Genomic DNA, 21,746 nt, shown 5'->3' with positions numbered 1-21,746 from the left:
TGTGTTGAATAATGGTGCCAATGCAGTGATGGGTAATTGGTGTTAAGTGTGGTAACAAAGTATCACTTATTTTACATCACATAGGCACTAGACATTTTTTAAAAAGTGTATAATTTGGGAAAATATGCTATGTGAGTATACAAATAAATAATCATATTGAAGTTCAACAGCTTCAGTTTGGTCTTCTAAAAGTTCATGAAGAGCGACACACACACAGCAATCCTGTGTGCGTACGTGAAGAGGCTTTCTCTGAGCACAGTGTGACTCTTCTTCAGCTCTGACCAGCTTGTGTGTGTTCCTCTTTATTGGTGCTGTAAACCAGCATTCAGCAGTTTTTTCACGGGGCATATTCTTTTTAATTGTAAAATAGACAAAAAGGTACTGTTTAATCATTTTGAGGTGTAGTTCAGTAACATTAAGCATATTCATATTGTTGCGCAGCCGTCACCACCATGTATCTTCAGAACTTTTTCCCTCCTCCAAAATTGAACCTCTGACTGCTACACAATAGCTCTCCATTATCCTCCCACCCAGCACTCTCCTTTCCGTCTCTGTGAATTTGACGAGTCTGGGTGCTTTATGTGTGTGTGTATAGAACTGCTGTGTGTGTGTGTGCTGTAATTTTTCTTTTTTCTTGTTTGCCTTAGGTTTATATTGCTCTCTTTCTATAGTTTCCCATGATGGAAACTTAGATTATTAATTTGGACTTTACTAACATTTGCTGTACCTCACACATTTTTAAAAGTTGTATTTTTATTTTCATTTAGTTAAAAATATTTTTTAATTTCTCTTGAGGTTTCTTCTTTGACTCAGAAGTTATTTAGAAGTATGTTTTTAAATCTCCAAGTAATTGGGAATCTTCCAGTTCTCTGTTACTGATTTCTAGCTTAATTCTGCTGTTGACTGGGAGCATGCATTGTATGATTTCTGTTCTTTTACATTGTTAAGGTGTGTTCTACAGCCCAGGATGTGGCCTAGCGTGGTGAATGTTCCATGCGAGCTTAAGAATCTGTCTTTTGCTGTTGTTGGATGAAGTATTCCATAAGTGTCAGTTAAGTCCAGTTAATGGATGGGGCTGCTCGGTTCAACTATGTCCTCCCTGACACCCCGCCCGCTGGCTCTGTCAGTTACTGTTAGAGGAGTGTTGCGTCTCCAGCTCTCCTGATGGATTTGTTTGTTTCTCCTTGCAGAGAGTTCTTTCAGCTTCTGCCTCACATATTTTAACATTCTCTTGTTTGGCTTACGTACCTCAAGGATTGTTCATGTCTTCTTGGAAAATTGACCCCTTTTTCTCCATGCAATGCTGTTTGTTATTCCTGATAATTTTTGCTTTTGTTTTGAAGTGCACTTTGTCTGAGAATAAAATAACTACTGCAGTAAGATTTGATTACTCTTAGCCTGGTGTATCTTTCTCTCCTCTTTACTTTTACTCTGTCTGTGTCTTTATATTTAACGTGAGCTTCTTTTAGGTAACATAAAGTTGGGTCCTGGTTTTTTAATCCATATTGACACATCCTCTCTTCAGCTAGTATATTTAGACCATGGTCCTTTAAAGTGATTATTGATGTAGTTGGTATTAATATCTACCCAGTTTGTATCTACTGTTCCCCCTTTTTTGGGTGATTTCTGTCCTGGTTTCTAAGTTCTTTAGTATATTTTAGATATTAGTCTTATCCGCCATGCATACTGTACCTGTTGCCTCTGATGTTTCCTTGCTTAGTTTACAGTGCCTTTTGTGATCCAGAAGTTGTTTTTCTTTCATAGCTTGTGGGTTTTATGTCTTGATTAAGACAACTTTTCTTTTTGAAACTTATAAAGAAGTCTTATGTTTTATTCCAGTGATTTGCATGTGCAGCACAATGTGCTTGTGTGTGTATCGATCCATCTAGAGTTCTTTGGTATATGACGTAAATATTTTTTGAAGATTCAAACATTTTTCTTCTACGAAAGGGCAGCCAGTTGTCTCAGTATCATTTGTTGAATAGTCTAGCCTTTCACCACTGATTTGAAGCTGTAATTTTATTATTTAATGCATTTATAGATCTGTAGAGTCTGGTTTTATATTCTGACCTCTACCGTGTATTTGATCTGTGTATCTGTGCCTGTGCTAATACCATATTTTAATTACTGTATCATATTAGCTGGCAAGGCAGATCCTTCCTTGTAATTGTTTTTCAGATTTTCTTGGTTATTTTTGTGAATTTTTTCTTCCCTGTGACAATCATTTAATTTTATAAAAATTCTGTTGGAATTTTTAATTATTATATTTAATTTGTAGATTAATAATTGACATCTTTGTGGAAAATTTGCTTCCAGTTATTTACAAGACATGCCAGAGAACAAGTAAGTCAGCTCCTCCCTGAAGGCGCCCCCTCCAGGGCCCTGTAATTCAGCCTGTGCTGGAGGGGGCTGCTCGTACTCTGTGGTGGTTTGTAATACAGATACTATCATTGCCAGGGATTTGTATCCCTTATTCCCTTTATTTCACCTATTCTGTTTATTTCGACACCTAGTCTCTAACTGGGGTGTTTCCTCCTGTCCTTGACATTTTCCATCACACTCTCCGTTCCTCTGGTACCACACTTGGAAGCCTTGCCAACTGTCTCCTCCGTGTTGCTCCTCAGGATCGCTTCAGAGTCGGGGATGTGAGCGTAATGACCCTACGCTCTTGCACAAATCCTTCCTTCATCTGTTGGATGACTCTCAAAGGGTTAGTTTAAGGTTTTGGCTTGAGTTGTGTCCAGAGGCACAGTTGCTCTTAGGTCCCGCTGCAAGTCCCACCTGGCTCAGAAGAATGGGGGAAAGGACATCTGTGAGCAGGAGATTATTGCTTTTTATTGACTTGACCAGTTGCACATTTAAAGATATTGTTAAGTACTGTACATAAAGATTAGAAATTATTGCGATAAGTCTGAATTAGAATCAGAGAACTTATTTGTGAGTGGATATAAAGTTTCTTCAGTTATTTCCATTGAACTTGAAGCATTTGTAGGATCTCCTTCCTTTTACTTCACATAATTTCCAGAATATTAAAGTAGACCCTTGATCCCTCAGCTTTATTTTTCCCAGTAACAGTTCGTGCTTTCCCGTTTCTCTCTAGCGAGTACAGTATGTTGAAGGCATTTTAAATTTTCTCTGTTGTTTCAAGATACTGAAAAGTTTCAAGACCAGCTTGAAGGTGCTTGACCCAATATCAACATTTTTAAAAAATATATATTTTTATTGATTTGAGAGAGGGGGAAAGAGAAACGTCGATGAGGGAGAAATATCTATTGGCTGCCTCCTGCACACCCCGTACCAGGGATTGAGCTTGCAACCTGGGCACGTGCCCCATCTGGGAATTGAACCTGCAATGTCTTGGTGCATGGGGGCTCAACCAAGTGAGCCACACCAGCCAGGGCAATATAAGCATTTTTTGAAATTTTAATTTATTGGTTGATTTTAGAGAGAGAAAGAGGAAGGGGGGGAGAGAGAGAGAGAAACATGGATTTGTGGTTGCATCGTTGGTTGATTCTTAGACGCGCCCTGACCAGAGAGCAAACCCACAACCTTGGGGCATTGGGACAATGCTCTAACCAACTGAACTATCTGGCCAGCGCCCAGATATCTACACAATTTAAGTCTGAGATAGTTACTGTGACGTAGAGACTACATATATATTATTATTTTATTATTCCAGTTAGAAGTCTTATTCATATTTTCTTATGGTTTAGTATGGAACTGAACACTTGCTGACTTAATGTGAATTTGGGTTAATTCAATTTGCAATAAATTGACAACAAACATAATTGGCTTTAATGAAAGGCCGAGGATTAATTGATTCCTTAATAATTTCTATTGGATTAGAAATTTTACTTTGTCTAGAAGTCCAGCAGATCATTTCTGGTTCTTTGAAGTTTCTGGTTCAATTTTAATGTTTATAAAGCCATATTCAATTATTTACAGGAACGTTTTTGCTATCTATAGTTAGACACAGACTACCCCAGCACTCCCTTGCTTAAAACAACAGCAATCACTTGTTTTGCTCACATATCGGCAGTTTGGGCCAGGTTTGGCAGGGAAGCTTATCTCTGCTCCATATGATGTCTGCTGGGATGGCTTAGCTTGGGCTAGAGATCCTGCAGCTCACTGACACAGCTGGCCAAGTGGTGTGGCTGCTGCTTCCTCTTCAGATGGGTCTCCCTGTGGGGCAGTTTGGATATCCTCATGATGTGGTGGCTGGTTTACAGGAGTGAATGTCCCAGGAAACAATGTTCTCAGAGACAGGAAGTGCAAGCTGCCGGTGTTTAATGCCTGTGCCTGGAAACATGCATTGCCTCACTTTTGTAGTGTATTGGTTCAGCAGTCCCAGAGGTCAGATTGTAGGAGAGGGGAACAGAGACCTCTGGCTCTTGCTGGGAGGGAGGGAGGGGTTTGTCAAAAGATTTGGAGTCGTGTTTTCAGACTGCTATAATGATGCTAGAGTTTTGCTATTCGTATTGATAAGGTTACTTTGCTTCAAAGGGAGATAGTGTTGAAACTTTGAGACAGGAATATTATTTTTATTCAGATACCGTTTTCCAGTACACATGGTTTATTTTTATTTTTTCACTATTAAGTCTCTTGAAGAGTATATTTGAAGGATTAAAAACAGTATTTGCAAGATGTATATGTAGGAAACACTGATGAAAAAATATAAAAAGATCCTAATAAATGTACATGGATGGGAAGACTCAGTATTCGTAAGAGGTCAGTTCTTCCCGGCTTGATAGAAGGATTCAGTGCAGGCCCAGGCAAAACCCCAGAGGCTACTCTGTAGATAATAAGAAACATATTCTGAGTATATATAGAAAGTCAAAAGGCCCCAAATATGAACATAATTGTGAAGAATGGCAAAGCCAGAGGACTGACACATCAGCCTTAGCGCAGAGCCACGGCGACAAGACAGTGTGGAATGAGCGAAGGAGCAAACACAGCAGTGGGCAGAATGGGTAGCCAAGAAATAGACTCGTACACAGTCAAATACAGAGCTTGGGAAAGTGCAGAGGCAGTCCAGTGGAGGAAAGATAACCTCTTCAGTAACAAGTGGAACTGGACCTTGCACCTCCATAAAAATTAGCTCAAAATGGATCATAGGCCTAAATGTAAGAAACAAAACTACCAGACTTGTAGAAGATGACATAACAGAAAATCTAGGTAACTGGTTTGCTGCTGAGATTCTAGCTACAACACCAAACACACAATCCATGAAAGAAAAAACAGATGAGTGCACTTTATTGAAATGATAAACTTCTCAGTGAAAGGCATTTTAAGAGAATGGAAAGACCTGCAGAGAGAATATTTGCCACATATCTGATAAAGAACTTGTATCCACAATATACAAAGAACTCTTAAAATTCAACAATAAGAAAATAAACAACTTAATTAAAAAATAGGCAAAAGGTCTGAACGAACACCTCACCAAAGAAGATATGAAGATGGCAGATGAGCATATGAAAAGGTGCCTTAACATTGTAAGTCATCAGGGAATTGAAAATTAAAACACTGAGATGCCACTACACACCTATTAAAACAGGTAAAATCCCAAACAGTGACAACACCAAACACTGGCAAGAATGAGATGACCAGTAAGTCTTGTAATGCTGGTGGGAGTACACAATGTGCGACCACTTTTGAAGACAGTTTGTCAGTTTCTTACAAAGCTAAACAAAGTCTTTTTTTTCTCCGTTTTATTGAATGTATTGGGGTGACGCTGGTTAACAAAATTATATAGGTTTCAGGTGCACAGTTCCACAACACATCATCTGTACACTGTGTTGCCTCCTCCCATCGCCCCATTCCCTCCTCCCCCTCCCCCAGCAGTCACCACACTGCCATCAGTGTCCATGAGTTCTCGCCTTTTTCTTTTTGCTCAATCCCTACCCCCCAGCCTCCCCCCCAACAGCTGTCAGTTTGTCTCTATTTTGCTTGTTAGTTCATTTTGTTCATTAGAACATACAGTCCAGCAATTGTGTTCTTAGGGATTTATTTACCCAAATGAGTTGCAAAAACATGCACATGAGCGTCTTCAGCAGAAACAGCCCAACTGTCCACCAGCAGATGACGGGATAAACAAATGCAGTGTGTATGTTCTTGAAAGTTGTAACTCCTTAGGTTTTTACAGAAAAACAGATGATGAGTTGAGAAATTATTATGTAGCATTTCCATAGGGGATTATTAAACTAGAACTGTACTCAGTTCCACTTATTAGAATCACAAACTCATCACTAAATGAAACTTGAGAGCAACAAGCTCTCATTTTACAAATTTACAAAGAGTGAAATTGAAATGCAGAGAGGTTAAGTGATTTGCTCATAGACACAACTAGTAGGTAGTAAAACCAGAGTTAGAAGTAAGATCTCTTGATATCCATATCATTTTCTTACAGGAAACTTTACAGAAAAAGTAAATATAATAAAAGACTTGTACACTGTAATAATGATAATTGATAATAACAGTCACAGCCCTTAGAGTTTATCCTATGGGCTTAGAATTAATGTTGACACTTAAGAGACCTAGAAATGTGAACAGGCCAGCTAACAAAACAAATGAGTGGATAGGTAAACTCCTGAGGCAAATAAAATTTCTGAGTTTCTCAAAAATGGGTACTAAGTAGTGAAGTAAAATTACCATTTGTTTACTAATGACTGAAGATTAGTCACCTCTACGTATGCACTTAACTTTCTATTGTTATGATACATTGCCCAGTAAAATCTGATTACTAATATTTTGGCAATGCTTGCTTTTGGCTACTGTGAATAATGCTATAATGAAATTGGTGTACAGACATCCGAGTACTCCTTTCAGTTCTTCGGGTATATACCCAGAAGTGGAATGCTGGATCATATGGTAATTCTGTTTAATTTTTTTAAGAACCACCATACTGTTTTTCATGGCAACTGCATGATTTTATATTCCCATCAGTAATGTATGAAGGTTCTAATTTCTTTATATCCCACCAACACTAATTTTTTTTAGTAATATATATGAAGCAGTGTCTCATTGTGGTTTTGATTTGCATTTCCCTAGTGCTTAGTAATGTTGACCATGTCTTCCTGTGTTATTGGCTATTTGTAGATCTTTGGATAAATGTCTTTTCAAGTATTCTTCCCATTTTTAATTAGGTGGTTTGCTTTCTCATTGTTTGACTCCCTCTTTTGAAACTTAAGAATTATCCCTACTTACTGATTTGTAGAAGCTCTTTTACCTATTTTGGGTATTGAGCCTTTTCTTTCTTATTTTGAAAATATTTTCTAATGTCTTTTCTCCATTTACAGCTTCTTAGGTATAGAAGTTTTTATGTAGTAGCTTCTGTCATTTTTCCTTTATACTTTCTGGGTTTTGTATCTTGTTTAATAATGTTTTTATACTCTAATATTATTTAAAATGTTGCCTTTACTCCTACCATTTCATTGAAAAGACTTTTTATAAGCTAATCAGCAAGTAGATATTTGCTATATAATTTACATTTAATATAAATTTAACTGTAGATGATATTTTGTAGGTATAACAAATTAAATGCTATGTTCGTAATGAACTCTGGATCCTTGCTACCTTAACTATCTACAGTTGGAGGAAAATTTTTTTCCACATCTGAGATTTGATTTTTAAAGAATAATTGCTGTCCCTGTGTTTAGGGAGCAGTTACTTAAGTGACCCCTCCCCTTTGCCCTACATAAATGCATATATACACACATATATTATGTGTGCTTTTTTACTTAGGCAGTTTTTTCCTGAAATAAATTATATGAATATATTGTCAAAAATTCCTATCTATGATCTCTTTGTAACCTAGCCTATCTTAAAAGTTTTTCCCTATAAAAAGTTTTAATTGTGCTTTTAAATTCTTTCTGCTAGTATTACTTTACTTAACATCTTATATCTTTTATTGTGTTACCTTTCAAATATAGTCTGATAAAAATATGAGAGTATTTTGTCTGTGTATTTGTTTATAATAGTTGTCTGTTTATAGAAAATGATATAGTAGCTTTATTTTATGATTAGTTGGAGATTAATCTAAAATTATAAAAAATATTCTTAAAGTACATGTTTATTTTGGGCTATGACTAATGTACAATAAGATTTTATTATATAATTTAAGAGAAAATTGTTTAAATCCGACGTGTAGTCCAAAATTGCACAGTTCTTGGATTATAGAGGTTTTTTGTTTTTTAATTTTTATTCATTTTAGAGAGGGAGAGAAGGGGGAGAGCAAGAGAAACATCAATTTGTTGTTCCACTTATTTATGCATTCATTGGTTGCTTCTTGTATGAGCCCTGATGGAGGATCGAACCCATAACCTTGGCTTATCAGGACGAACTCTCCAACCAACTGAGCTAACCTGGCCAGGGCTGGATTATAGAACTTTGATCTAATAATTTGCACTATTTTGATCTAACACTTCATTAGAGGAATTATGTGGCTTTATTTTCTTAAAATGTAGCTATATTTTCTAATATTTCTAATATTTCAAGTTCTCTGGGGTTTTCTTATTACCTAATTTTTTTTTCTTGAACTATATGGATTTGGTTAAAAGTATTCAAAATGCTTTTATTGTCATGTTATTGTTCTTAATGATTTCCATAGTAAAGGGATTTTAAAAGGTGCTTATTTATACTTTTAAAAAAGTATTATAACAACCAGAACATGTATTTTAACTCTCTGTATAAGTAATTAAAAGTAATTTTTATGTTAGTGTATTTGGTATTTCTGAGCAGCATATTTGCAGTGATAAAGAATTATATTAATTTTGGGAAATAAGTGACAGATTTCAAAAAAATAATGTGTTCATAAAGCAAAAAGCCTTTTGTATTATGAATTATCTTTAAGTGATGTTATTAGTAAATAGATATTCTGTAGAGCTCTGTACAGTAGTCCCCCCTCTGATCCACAAGGAGATCCCCTGTTTTTTGCTATTAATACATATCTATGATAAAGTTTACTTTATAAATTAGGCAAAGTAAGAAATGAACAACAATAACTATTAATAAAATAGAACCATTACAATATACTGTGATGAAAGTTATGTGAGTGTGGTTTCTCTCTCTCTCTCAACATATCTTACTGTGCTGGACTCGCCTTTCTTCTTGTGATGATGTGAGGTGACACCCGTGCCTGTGTGACAGACGAAGGGGGCTCGCTATGCTGGGCGAAGGGATGACTCATGTCCTGGGCAGGAAGGCTAGGGTTCATCATGCTACTCAGAATGGTGTATAATTTCAAACTTATGAACTGTTTATTTCTGGAATTTTCCACTTAATAATTTTGGACTGGGGTTGACAGCAGGGAGCTGATGCCATGGAAAGGAAGGTTGTGGATAAGGAGGGGCTGCTGTACATTGTACCTGTTGAAATTTTGTATTAGTTATTGTTGACTGTGTTGCATCAAAATAATGATAGTGATTATATTGCAGAGCTGAATACTGTATATTCAGTTGCTTTGGAATATTGAGTTATACTTGTATATACTCTCTTACTTTTGAAAGAGAAATCTACATAGGATTGCTTAATATTTTGGAAAACTCTAAAATGTATATTGTCACAAATAGTAATAGCTATGACAGTTCACTAGTACAGAATGTAATGTATACATGACATAAAAAAAATTGTTAGCTTTAATTTCTTTGGGGTGATTGTGGGAAGATGCTAATATAAAGGAGCTAGATTCTGTGCCCCTTTTATTTCTTTGTTTTAGTATTTTAAACACTATATTGGGGTGACATTGGTTAATAGGATCATAGAGGTTTCAGTGTGCCCCTTATTTCTGACTTAATATTCTATTTTAACTATTCAGACTTTCTTCCATTCTGTGAGGGATTCAGGACCAAGTTAGTAACATTAATAAAAGCAATCATATAAATCATTTCTATGTAAACTACTTTCATTTTGAAATTAGAGTGAAGAAACTCTACTGTTATCATTACGTTCTATAACTTTTACGTTAGACCACTGGGAATATGAGTGAGCCCTGGCCGGTGTGGCTGAGCAGGTTGGGCACCGTCTACCAAAAGGCTGCTGGTTCGATTCCTGGTCAGGGGCGTGCACAGGAGGCAGCCGATCAAGGCTCCCTCCTTCCCTCCTCCTTCTCTCTCTAAAATAAATAAATTTTAAAAAGAATGTGATTGAGATTTTTCTTTTTCATTCTGATGCCTTCATTTAGGAATCAGCTTTCCAGAAGGGTTGGTAAAGCTGCATTTTTCTTCCTGGTCGTGCCAACTCGCTGCACACTCGCAGGGAGCAGGACAGTGCTTGTCCCTGGTGGCCTTTCTGTGACGGGAGCCTGGGACTGACGTGCAGTGCGGCCTGCGGTGAGCTCTCCAGTGAGCCTGAGAAACAGCAGACACAGCTGATGGGGGATAAGCACTTCTGTGACCTCATCTCTCCCTCTTCTTTTTGTTTCGTAGGACAGATACTGTTCAAGTAGCTTGTCTGTGCAACATTTGCCTGCCTCTCTTTTCCCCGTTCATGGATCATTTTTAATTTAAAATCTTGCATTGCAGGTTGCTGAGCACTTCCACGTGGAGGCTGGCGCAGGACCAAACTCGAGACACGCAGCTCATAACAGTTGATGAAAAATTGGTAAGAACTTTCTTATATACATTGCTGGGATTCTGCCTTCAGGGTTCTTGTACAGTAGATTTTAAGGGGTGTCATGGGTTCTTCTAGGAAACTGACATGAATTTGACTTTCTGGATTGTATGTAAATTTTAAGAAATTTATTTTAAGAAATATTTGTCACGGAAAGATAATGGAAACTTGTGTTAAACATTATACACAAATATTAAGTCATACAAGTATTAAGAAATTAAAATTACAAAAGGCTTCCATTTTTGTGGTGTTTATAAGTAGCAGTTAGAACATTTTTATTTTTGTAATGCATGCATTGTTTTTTATTTTGTCAGCTCTACTCCTGTTTAATTAAATTGTAAGGTATCAGTACCATCTAAAATTAAGTATATTGAGTTTTTCTAGAATCAGTTGTTTTTGTGTGTCATGTCCCATTTCACATTATGCACGAGAGATTACAACTAGCAACGAATAAGTAACATTCTGTTAATCCCAGCGGACAGAATTTTGGTAACCATGACATGAAATTTTTCAGTGTGTGGTGTTATTTTAGATGCAACTTGTTATCGATGCTTATATTGTACAATAGCATACATTTTATAAATGTTCTAAGACTTGTAAAAATGTGTAGTTGTACTCTCATTTTTATCTGGTTTACCATTGTCAGATATATGGGTCTGTTTCTTAACTACTCCCTCTCTAGTCCTTGTATATTCTTTTATCACTCAATTTTGATAATTGAGCATAATTTAAATAATAGGTCACACTTAAATTTCTTCTTGCACCATTAAGGATCCAAATAGGAAAGTAAATTGATAAGTGAACAGATAAGGAAGTCTCTTAAATATCTCATATTTAAGGCTGGTTGATTTTAACTTTGGAGCCAAAGCATAACCAAAACAGTCTTACTAAAATGCAGGTTTGCCACCCTGCTGTGAAAGACCTTTCTATGTTTCTTGCTGACCTGAGAGTAAACGTTAAAGTCCTGACAGGGGCTTCGAGGTCTTCCTCTCGCGGTTTGTCTTGTAGCACTGTCTCTGCCCCCTTAGCTCCAGCTAAACGGTGCCTATACCTTGCTGTTCCCCTGGGTCACTCTGCCTGGCTGCTTGTCACCAGTCCCGAGTTTGCGTTCAGTGCCATGTCCTTGTTCTTCACCAGAGCGGCGTGTTTCCTCAGGTCCGAGAGCTGAGGCCGGGGTGGGGCGGGAGGAGGACTGGCGCATGCTGCGTATCCAGTAATTAATGAGGACACAGTCTTCATTTTCCCAGCGCTGTCTCTTTTAAGCCTCAAGAGATTACCTTCTTGTTTCAGTATTGTGGGGTTCACTTTCTATAAAGCTTTCAAATGTTGTGGAGTTTACAAGTAATACCTCTAAGTTCTGTTCTCTCCCGTTCAAAGAATACATAAGCCGGGCAGCAGTCCGACCAGGTGCTGTGAAGCACACCGGAGAGGTATGCAGGCTGCCTTGAGTGCTGTGGCTTTTTTTTTTTTTTAATGTTTTTGAAAATTTCTTTGTTCAAAATATTACAGATGTCTCGTTTTTCTCCCCAGTGACCCCTTCCACCCCTCCCACCCCCCCTCCCCAGTCCCTCTCCCCACCATTGTCCTTGTCCTCGGGTTGTGCCTATGTGCATATAAGTTCTTTGGTTAATCTCTCGCCCTCCCCCCCCATCCCCCTGAGATTCGTCAGTCTGATCCGTGCTTCCATGTCATTGAATCTATTCTGCTCATCAGTTTATTAAGTTCTTTAGATTCCATATATAAGTGAGATCATGTGATGTTTGTCTTTCTCTGCCTGGCTTATTTCACTTAGCATAATATCCTCCAGGTCCATCCATACTGTCCCAAAGGGTAAGAGTTCTTTCTTCTTTATAGCTGCGTAGTATTCCATGGTCCCACAGCTGGGTTTTTTTGTTTAGTTTTGTTTTTTAAATTTATTTATTTTTAATTTAAAAATTTTTAAAAATATATATCTTTATTGATTTCAGAGAGAGGAAAGGAGAGGGGGAGAGAGAGAGAGAGAGAAACATCAATGATGAGAGAGTCATTGATCAGCTGCAGCCTGCAACCTGGGCATGTGCCCTGACTGGGAATCGAACCCCGATCTCCTGGATCCCAGGTCGACGCTCAACGGCTGAGCCACGCCCAGCCAGGCTAAATTTTTGTTTGTTTGTTTAAAATATTACAGATGCCCCTTTTTCTCCCCAATGACCCGTTCCACCCCATCCCATCCCCTTCCCCAGTCCCTCTCCCCACCATTGTCCATGTCCTTGGGTTGTGCATATATGCGTATAAATTCTTTGGTTACTCTCTCCCCCTCCACCCACCCTCCCTCCTCCATCCCTCTGACATTCGTCAGTCTGGTTCGTGCTTCCATATCATTGAATCTATTCTGTTCATCTGTTTATTAAGTTCTTTAGATTCCACATATAAACGAAATCATGTGATGTTTTTCTTTCTCTGCCTGGCTTATTTCACTTAGCATAATTTTCTCCAGGTCCATCCATAGTGTGCCAAAGGGTATGAGATTTTTCTTCTTTACAGCTGCGTAGTATTCCATGGTGTAAATGTCCCACAGCTTTTTTATCCACTCATCTACTGATGGGCACTTGGGCTGTTTCCAGGTCTTAGCTGGTGTAAATTGTGCTTCTATGAACATAGGGGTGCATATATTCTTTCAAATTAGTGTTTCAGGATTCTTAGGATATAGTCCTAGAAGTGGGATCATGAGTCAAAAGGCAGCTCCATTTTTAATTCTTTGAGGAACCTCCATACTGCTTTCCATAGTGGTTATACCAGTCAGTATTCCCACCAGCAGTGCACTAGGGTTCCCCTTTCTCCACACCCTCGCCAGCACCTGTCGTTTGAGTGCTGTGTTTTTAATCGTCTCGCAAATCAGTTGCATACTTCCAATGAACTTAGTTGCCCTGTATAGATTTTCTCCAGCTTTGTTATGTCTTTCTTGAAGTGTGTGCTAGTCAAAGTGTAGGTGTGGTATTGCAGCTAAAACCCATTGAAGTCTTATGTATAATTAATTACTCATAGTTATTGAAGTAATATTTAATATGGATAACTGAAACCCACAGCCATTCATTTAGGTTTATATTAAGACAAAAGTGTTAAATAATCACATAGGTACCATAATGCTAGTAGGGGTTTCAGGCCTTGTTTTCACATGCTGCCAGATGGAGGGCTCAGTAAGTAGCGTAATGACAAGGCCAGGGCTGGTGGTACTTGCAGAAATGTCGAGCACCTGGAATGGATTATATTTGCATTTTGAACAAAAATGATTCTAAAGGTGTGTATCAGTATTAAGGATGAAAATATTTCAAAATGTGAAGTAATTCCTTGTGAGTGTTCTAAAAGAAGATGTGGAAACAGCATTTTAATGTCACTATTATATAGTGTAAATCAGTTTATTAACTTAGGATACTATTTTTGTTAACCACTCAACACTAGTTATATTTGTACCTGAAATTGCATAGAAGCTAGAATTTTAATTGTGTGGTAAGGGAATTAGCCATTCTCATGATTCCTATTGGACATCTTAAGTAATGGACTTTAAAAATTAATACAGATGATGCCTGTTAAAATCTAGGTTGTAAGTATGGGGACTAAACTTAGTTGGGGATCAGTTTTAGTGTTTATTTTGGATGCTAGGAATTTAAAACCAGAGGATAACTTTAGATGTTACCTAGTTATATTATTAAATCTATTTTTCATTTAAAAAATTGTTTAGCTTTTCATTCAAGAGAAATCTTATGTGGGACTCTCACAAGTAATCAACTTGATAAAAGCTGGATTTGCTGCAGGGTGAAGGCCGGGAGCATGAGGGGAGACTTGCAAGCCTTCCCCAGGACAGTGGTTCTCAGAGTGGCCTGGGCAGGAGCCCAAGGCCCCGTGTAGAAGGTCTACAAAGGCAAACCATTTTCATAATCATACAAAGACTATTAAAGCCAGTTTCACTTAACACCTTTGATGAAGCAATACAAATTATTAATGTTTAAAAATCTCCACCCTGCATATTCATCTTTTTTCCCCATGTGGCCAAACAGAAGTACTGTGCATAAAACACGCCTGCTGCTGCCTCCGCGTCCCATGGGTGTCTCAGGGCAGCCACGTGTGTTGCTGAGTGGCTGGTGCACACCAAACCTGGCCACTCTTTTCATGGTGCACTTTCTAATTGAAAAAACAATAACAGATGACAAGCTATGGTTATTCAGTTTTCAGTCCATGGCAGACATTTTCTAGAAAATAAGCCTGTTACTTCAAGGAAGTGTTACCTGTGATGAATGTCAAGCTTCCAAGTAAAAGTGAGAATTTTTAGAACTTGATTCTGCCACCGACCTGATGGGCTTGACAACTTCCCAGTGGAGACTGCTCTGATGGACCGGCGGCGACGCTCATGAATACAATGTAGGATAGTGTGTGAGGGAACATGCCAGCATCTGTGGCCAGTGTGTGATGTTACAGAGTCATACATGGGCAGAACTTGAAAGGGCAAGAGAGACCAGTGCGAGCGTTAAAATATTGCTCTCTTTTCTAATTACGTATCTGTGAGGATGAATTTTCTTCATTTATTTCATCCAAGACAACTTAGTACCACAGTTTGAACACGAGCAGATGTTAGAATTAACCTGCCTTCTAAGCTTTCATTAGAGATTTTCAAAAGCTCATCAGTGTAACTCTCCTCACTAAACTTTTTAGTTTTTGAAAATATTATTTTTCATAATAATGCGATGTTAATATATAATTGGTTTATCATTTTAAACTAAGTATATATTTAAATTTTTCTCCATTTTAATTTCTTTCTTTTTTTTTAACCCTCACCCGAGGATATTCTTCCCATTGCTTTTCAGAGAGAATGGGAGAGAGAGAAAGAGAAACATGGATGTGAGAGAGACACATCAATGGGTTGCCTCTTGCACATGCCTCAACCGGGGCCAGGGGTCAAACCTGCAACCCAGGCACGTGCCCTTGGCTGGAATTGAACCTGGGACCCTTCATTCTGCAGGCCTACCCTCTATCCACTAAGATAAACCGGCCAGGGCTTTAATTTCTTATATGACAAATACATGCAGATTATCTATATAAAACAAAACCTCTTTTGGGTCCCAGTAATTTTTATTTTTATTTCATGTATTTTTTACTTAACTTTATTGGGGTGACATTGGTTAATCAGCTTATACAGGTTTCAGGTGAACAATTCTGCAATACATCATCTGTATATTGCACTGTATGCCTACCACCCAGTAATTTTTAGGAGTGTAAAGGAGTCCTGAGACCAAAATGTTTGAGAATCATTCGGCCAAGACTTCTCTTTTTTGGGTTAAATATCCCCAGGGCTTTGATTCAGTTAATTCTAGTTAATTCTAGATGAATTCTAGTTAATTCATCATCCTGATTAGCTTGCAGTTTGATGGCATCCCTTTTAAACTGTTGCTGCCAGGATTTCTCGTGGTTCTCCAGATGTGTGGAGCAGGGCGTGCTGGGGATTACGACCTCCATCCTTGCTCATCTCAGCAGTCCTAGGAAGGCAGCTTAAACTGAGGTTCTCATGCCTCTTCCTTATGGGGACTCCATGGAGAACTAAAGCCCCAGACCATTTTTATCTGTACCGTTATCAAGTCATGTTTCATTTCTTCCACCTTACGAACACCCCGTTTATTATGGTAACTCTTATTCTCTGATTAGCTCAGAGGGCATATTACCAAGTAAAGTTTAATTTTTTTTTTAATGTTACATTTGACAGGCAGAATTTAATATATAGAACATAAGAAATTAAAGGAATTTTCACAGTGTTTCATGGATGTCAGTACCATTATAAGTACAAAGAAGAAGATGTTTTATTTTGGGTATCAAGTGTATATTAACAGAACAGGTGCTTTATCTTTTTTAGGCAGAGAATGTAAAGGGGAGAAATCTGCCTAGCATTTTCCAGTGTTAAGAATCTATTCTTTCATTTTATTATATTTTTGCATTTCCTTTTTTTTATTATTATTGATTTGAGGGAGGGAGGGAAACAGAAACATGATTTGTTGCCCCACTTATTGATGCATCATTGGTTGATTCTTGTGTGTGTCCTGACCGGGGATCAGACCCTCAACCTTAGTGCATCTGGAGGTGCTCTAACCACCTGAGCTACCCTGCCAGGGCTTGTCATTTTTGAACTCTATACAGTGTTGACATTGTTAGAGGACAAATCTTCAGAGAATAAAATTGTAGTATTTCCTAGATTACTGCTAATGAATTTTGTAGCAGAGCACATGGTAAATTTCTAATTAGTCAACTTTAAGAAATGTCCCGTTTGCTGTGTGTAAACTGCCATACCCTTTTCATTTACTGTAGTAATGAATAAAAAACTAAGTATCAAAAGAGTAGATGACAGCATCTTAAAATAATCTTGTCAATTGATGTAGAAGCACAGTGTTCAGAAAACCCTTTTTGTGTTTGCACCATTATTTCCAAATCCGTGATACTTCCTGCGGGTAATGAGGGGCGCCTGCGAGTGCCTGCGAGGGCCTGCTCGGCCGGCGTCTGCGGGGGCCGCTCTGCTGTGAGGGTGGGTGCAGAGCGGCTTCGCCTTTGTGCTTCATTAAGGGAGAGACTTTTCTCCCTTTGCTGCCCACCCCCACCCCGGTCTCCTTTCAGTACGTTTGATGAGACAGAGGAGTTAAATTTTCCGTATTCTTTAAAGATTTGGAGTAGGCACTCCCCACAAAACAACCAAAGCATGAATAGAGTAGACCTACATAGGTATGATTTTGAAATGCTTTGTCATCATTTTTATTATTCATTTTTAAAATACTGATTCCTGTTTGTCAAAATTACCTTAGATTAACTATCTACTACTATAGTTAAAATTTAAATACAAAAGATACAAGAATCCCCTCAAAATGTAAGAATTATTTCAGTTTATTAGTAAAAATAATGTGAAATAAGCCTTAATAGTTTGGACATTAATATATTACTTTTGTAAAATAAGTTGGCTGCCAGCTATCCTTCATTCTTTACTTATTCTATAAATACATGTTGAGCACCTAATGTGTGCCAGGCACTATGCTTCAGTGTTTATATCAGCACTTTCAATGGTTTGTTTTCAGTTAGGTTCCTAGTTATTTTGTTTAAAAACTATTAAGCGCTAGTTGTTTTAAATTAACTGTAGCCATACATGCATCCTTAATATAAATGCATATGAAAAAGGAAACTTTGTTTAGCAATCTGTAAATCTCAAATCTGTGGTATGGGGAAGGATAGCTGTCGTTTCTAAGTTGTTTTGAGAAATTACTTTATAGTAATAAGCCCTTTAATGTAAAATCCTAAGAGGATTTAAAATAGTCTATATTAATATCTTTATTTAAAAATTAGATGTGCATCTAAAATAAATAGTCGGTGTTTTGAATGTTGCCAATTTGTTTTACTGCTTGACAATTTCTTCCAAATAGCAGCAACACAGCAGTTAAAGCTTTGTTACTTGTTGATACTTGCAATAAGTAATTGCTATTTGATTAAGCACGTGGTATCAGCACACTTTGCCAACTGGGTGATAATATTGCTGTTTTAGAATGTCTGCAAGTAGCAACAAGTCATTTAATAGAACTTTTTGGTCACTTTAATAGGTTTTACATTTTTGCATTGCTTGCTTGAACTTGCTGTAAGAAATTTGTAAAAATGAATGATTTTTTTGCAAGCCTTCCAAAATAAAACAATTATGTTTGCTACACAGGTATTGGTTTTGTGCTGTTTTTACCGCCTAACACACTAAAAGTTTGTAGATGAAAACTTTTTATAAGTCTGCAAACTTGAATTAAAAATTGGTCATTAAGAGGTGACCTGCACACAAAGATAAACCTAAGTTAAAAGGCTTACATTTGCTTTGACTGGTTGCTTTATTTTTTTTTTTTTAAGGGGTCAGTTTTCTTTTGGTGAGATTACTTTCTTTTGGTGTATGGCAGCGCTATCTCTGCGAGATTATTGGAAGGCGTAGTGTCTGTGATTGGGGTTATCCAGCCTCCTCGCATCTCAAGTGTCTGTTTTGTCTGGACTTTGCTAGTGCAGCATTCTTGTGCAAAAATTTCAAGGCTTTAGTCTGGAGCACTGGGTCAAAGGATATGTCTCTTTGAAGGGTAGACAGGAGTTTTTATGTTTTATTCACTAAGTAGTATTTCATTTTACATCAAAGAATAGCAGCTTTTGAGGACCTTCCATGGTGGCAGTTTAGCATGGGAGGTACTTTTTCCCAAGACTTGCACTAAATATGGAATAATGTTCTGCGTGTTTTTCAGTCTACAGATGCTTATTTATATTCTTTTATTTAGATGAGACTATTAAAGTAAACAGAGAAAAAGCACTGATTGCAAATGTTAGTTTGAAATAGAATTTTATTTTTGAAACACAATGTGTACTTTTCTCTTTTTTTTTTTTACACTACCTACAAGCTACCAAGGGGAAAAAAATTGGTGACTAGCCTTTAAGATTGTAGCAATACTATTGTTTAAAATTCTAAGGAAGAAGTAATGACTGATGATTTTGGACGTGTGAATTTTACAGTGAAATGGCCATTGTTTTATTGGCTTTTTTTCAAGTACTAGAGGTGGGAGTCTGAGAGGGTGGGGGAGATACTCATTTTGAAAAGTAACACAAACGCAAATAATTGAAAATGTTAAGACTTAGTATTAGAAGTAAATGTTCTTTCCACACCTTCAGGATAGGTTAATAAATGTATTATGAACCAGTAAATTTAATCACACAATATATGATTGCTTACATGTTTAGAAGATTAAATTGTATTTCATACACATGACATATCACATGACATGTATACCTAACCATATGAACTATTAAAATAGATGATTTTTATGTTTATGGGTAAACATACTCTTAAAATTACTGAAAATGTATCTAAATAGAATTAATTGATCATTTAAAATAGAAATATTTGTACTCATTGATGACATATCCTTAGTATTAAAACAACTTCAGATAACTCTTGCATTTAACATTAATTAAAGCACATCAGATCATTTATTATATACAGTTATTTGAAATAAAATATATTGATAATACAGAACTTTGTTTTCTAATTTTCACATATCATCACGCTGTATAAAACTTGTACTTATTAAATACTTACAGAGGAAATGAATGGTAATGTTAGGTTTTATATGTAGACAAGGACCAATGAGACCTAAAATAGAGAAAGGTCTTTCTATATTAAAGTTGTTTAAGGAACAAAAGCTCTTGCTCCACAGTGATCAGCCACCTCCATTATTTGTGATTCTTCAGCAATTAAAGGCAATTTTTCCCCCTTTGTTCTGCATCCAACGTGAGCAGTGCTGGAGAGTTGCACTGACTGAATGCTTTATCTTTCAGAAGCTTTAAAGTTCTGTGTACCAATTAGCAAAGTGTAGTAAAGGTTTAACTGTTAACAGCCACAGCATCTTCCGCCTCGGTGTGTTTAAGCTGGTGCTGTGCCACAGTTCCCATTGTGCCTCCTCTGAGGACAGTCCCTCGGTCACTTCTTTTCCCGCTTTGCCACCTGCTGTGTATGGAAATTGTGTAGAGACTGGGCACTCATTTTCAAGAGTTTAAAATTTGTGCCTGTTGTTATATAGGAGCTTTGGCTCTCATTAAGTAGAATTGATAATATTTGTTTGAATGTTATATTTTTTGTTCTTTTAGTGATTATCCAATTTATATATGAAGACACATATTTTTCTTTAACTCAAAGTACATGTGCTGTATATTATCTCCTTGGAAATTGGTTGTGTAATTTCATTCATTTAACCGAATATAATTATAATCAGAGCATCAGGATGTATCTCAGAGTACTAGATACCTGGTGCTTTCTTTTATACTGTGTTTGAATGGAGGTTGGTTTTTATGTTGTTGTTTCTTTCTTTGGTAGGAGAAAGAGAGTATTTGTTTTTGGTTATATAGCTTTTTTAATTGGCCAATTTGCCAGATAATTTCAAAACTCAAGAATTCATCCAAATACCTACCTTGAACTTGTTAAAACCTCATGTCCAGCCTTAACAAAAGCAGGGGTGAGAGGAAGTACTGTCTTTTGGTGACGATTAGTTTTCTCTTTATATCGTGTGTCTGTGGGAAATGTTAGAGCCAAGGCCAGGAGAATGCCGGTTGCAGAATTTGTGGCCAGCAAACGTCGACTCTCATCTGAGAGGGCTTGACCTGTGCTCTGAGTCTACTCCTCACAATACCACTTTCAAGCTTGCAGGTGTCACTCATGTCCTACAAAAGGAGGGCATGTAGAAAGCAGGGTGGTGACAGTGAGCTTCGCTGTGCGCAGTGTGCTGGGCCTCCACAGAGCTGCCTCTTCACCAGGCACCTGAGAAGTGATGTTGAGGAGGCTTTTCGCTCAGTTCTATGTCATGTGTAACACTTTACTTCTCTCAGTTTTGAGTATATTACATATTAGTTAATGAGGGTCTTTTATTTTAATGCCACCAATGAAATAGGTATTAAAAATGATCTTGGCTTTCCCTGAACATGCAGACACAGATGTACTAAAATGTTGGGCTGTAAGTGCTCATTTTTGTTGTTGTTAATTCTCACCTGAGGATATTTTTTCCATTGATTTTTTTATTTTATTTTTTATTTTAGAGAGAGAAGGGTAGATAGGTAAATAGAGCTAGAGAGAGAGAGAGAGAAACACCAATGTGAGAGAGACCAACCAGTCAATTGGCTGGTTGCCTCCCACATGCACAGGGATAGAACTTGCAATCCAGGTATGTGCCCTTGACCGGGAATCAAACCTGAAAAACCTTCGGTGCTCATTCTGACACTCTAACCACTGAGCCACACTGGCCAGGGCTGTCTTTGCATTTTAGATTTTACATATGGTATACATACGTACATACATACAATTCAGTGATTCTTCTATGAAACTTCTGATTTTGAAATGGTGTCCTGATAAAGGTCATGTTGGGACCTGGAATACTGAATTCATCTCCTTCATAGAATCCCCCACGCTCCACAGCCCTCCACACCACCGTGACCCCCACCCAAAAAGGGGGGAGTAGGTGGAGATGCCCAGCTGCTGTCCACAAGGTTGGTGCTGACAAGGCACAGACCTGTCTAAGCGCCTGCCCGGCTTCAGCTGGTGTCCCGGAGGTGGTGATGGCGGGCCCGCCGTAACTGTG

The 21,746-nt window shown here is 37.6% G+C and overlaps 1 protein-coding gene across 1 annotated transcript in view; it reads left to right on the top strand.

Annotated features, from left to right (window-relative positions):
• Positions 1 to 21,746, top strand: part of NDUFS4 (NADH:ubiquinone oxidoreductase subunit S4) — a 71,065-nt gene that overhangs the window by 17,798 nt on the left and 31,521 nt on the right. Inside the window, exon 2 of the mRNA XM_087815257.1 lies at positions 10,518 to 10,596. Within this exon, the coding sequence (XP_087671383.1) occupies positions 10,518 to 10,596 (79 nt within the window). The remainder of the gene's footprint in view (positions 1 to 10,517; positions 10,597 to 21,746) is intronic.

The sequence above is a fragment of the Miniopterus natalensis genome, chromosome 3 (assembly GCF_054644295.1).
Source record: "Miniopterus natalensis isolate mMinNat1 chromosome 3, mMinNat1.hap1, whole genome shotgun sequence".
Classification (NCBI taxonomy): domain Eukaryota; kingdom Metazoa; phylum Chordata; class Mammalia; order Chiroptera; family Miniopteridae; genus Miniopterus; species Miniopterus natalensis.
The sequence above is the reverse complement of the archived record's forward strand: the minus strand, read 5'-3'. Positions and strand labels throughout refer to the sequence as shown.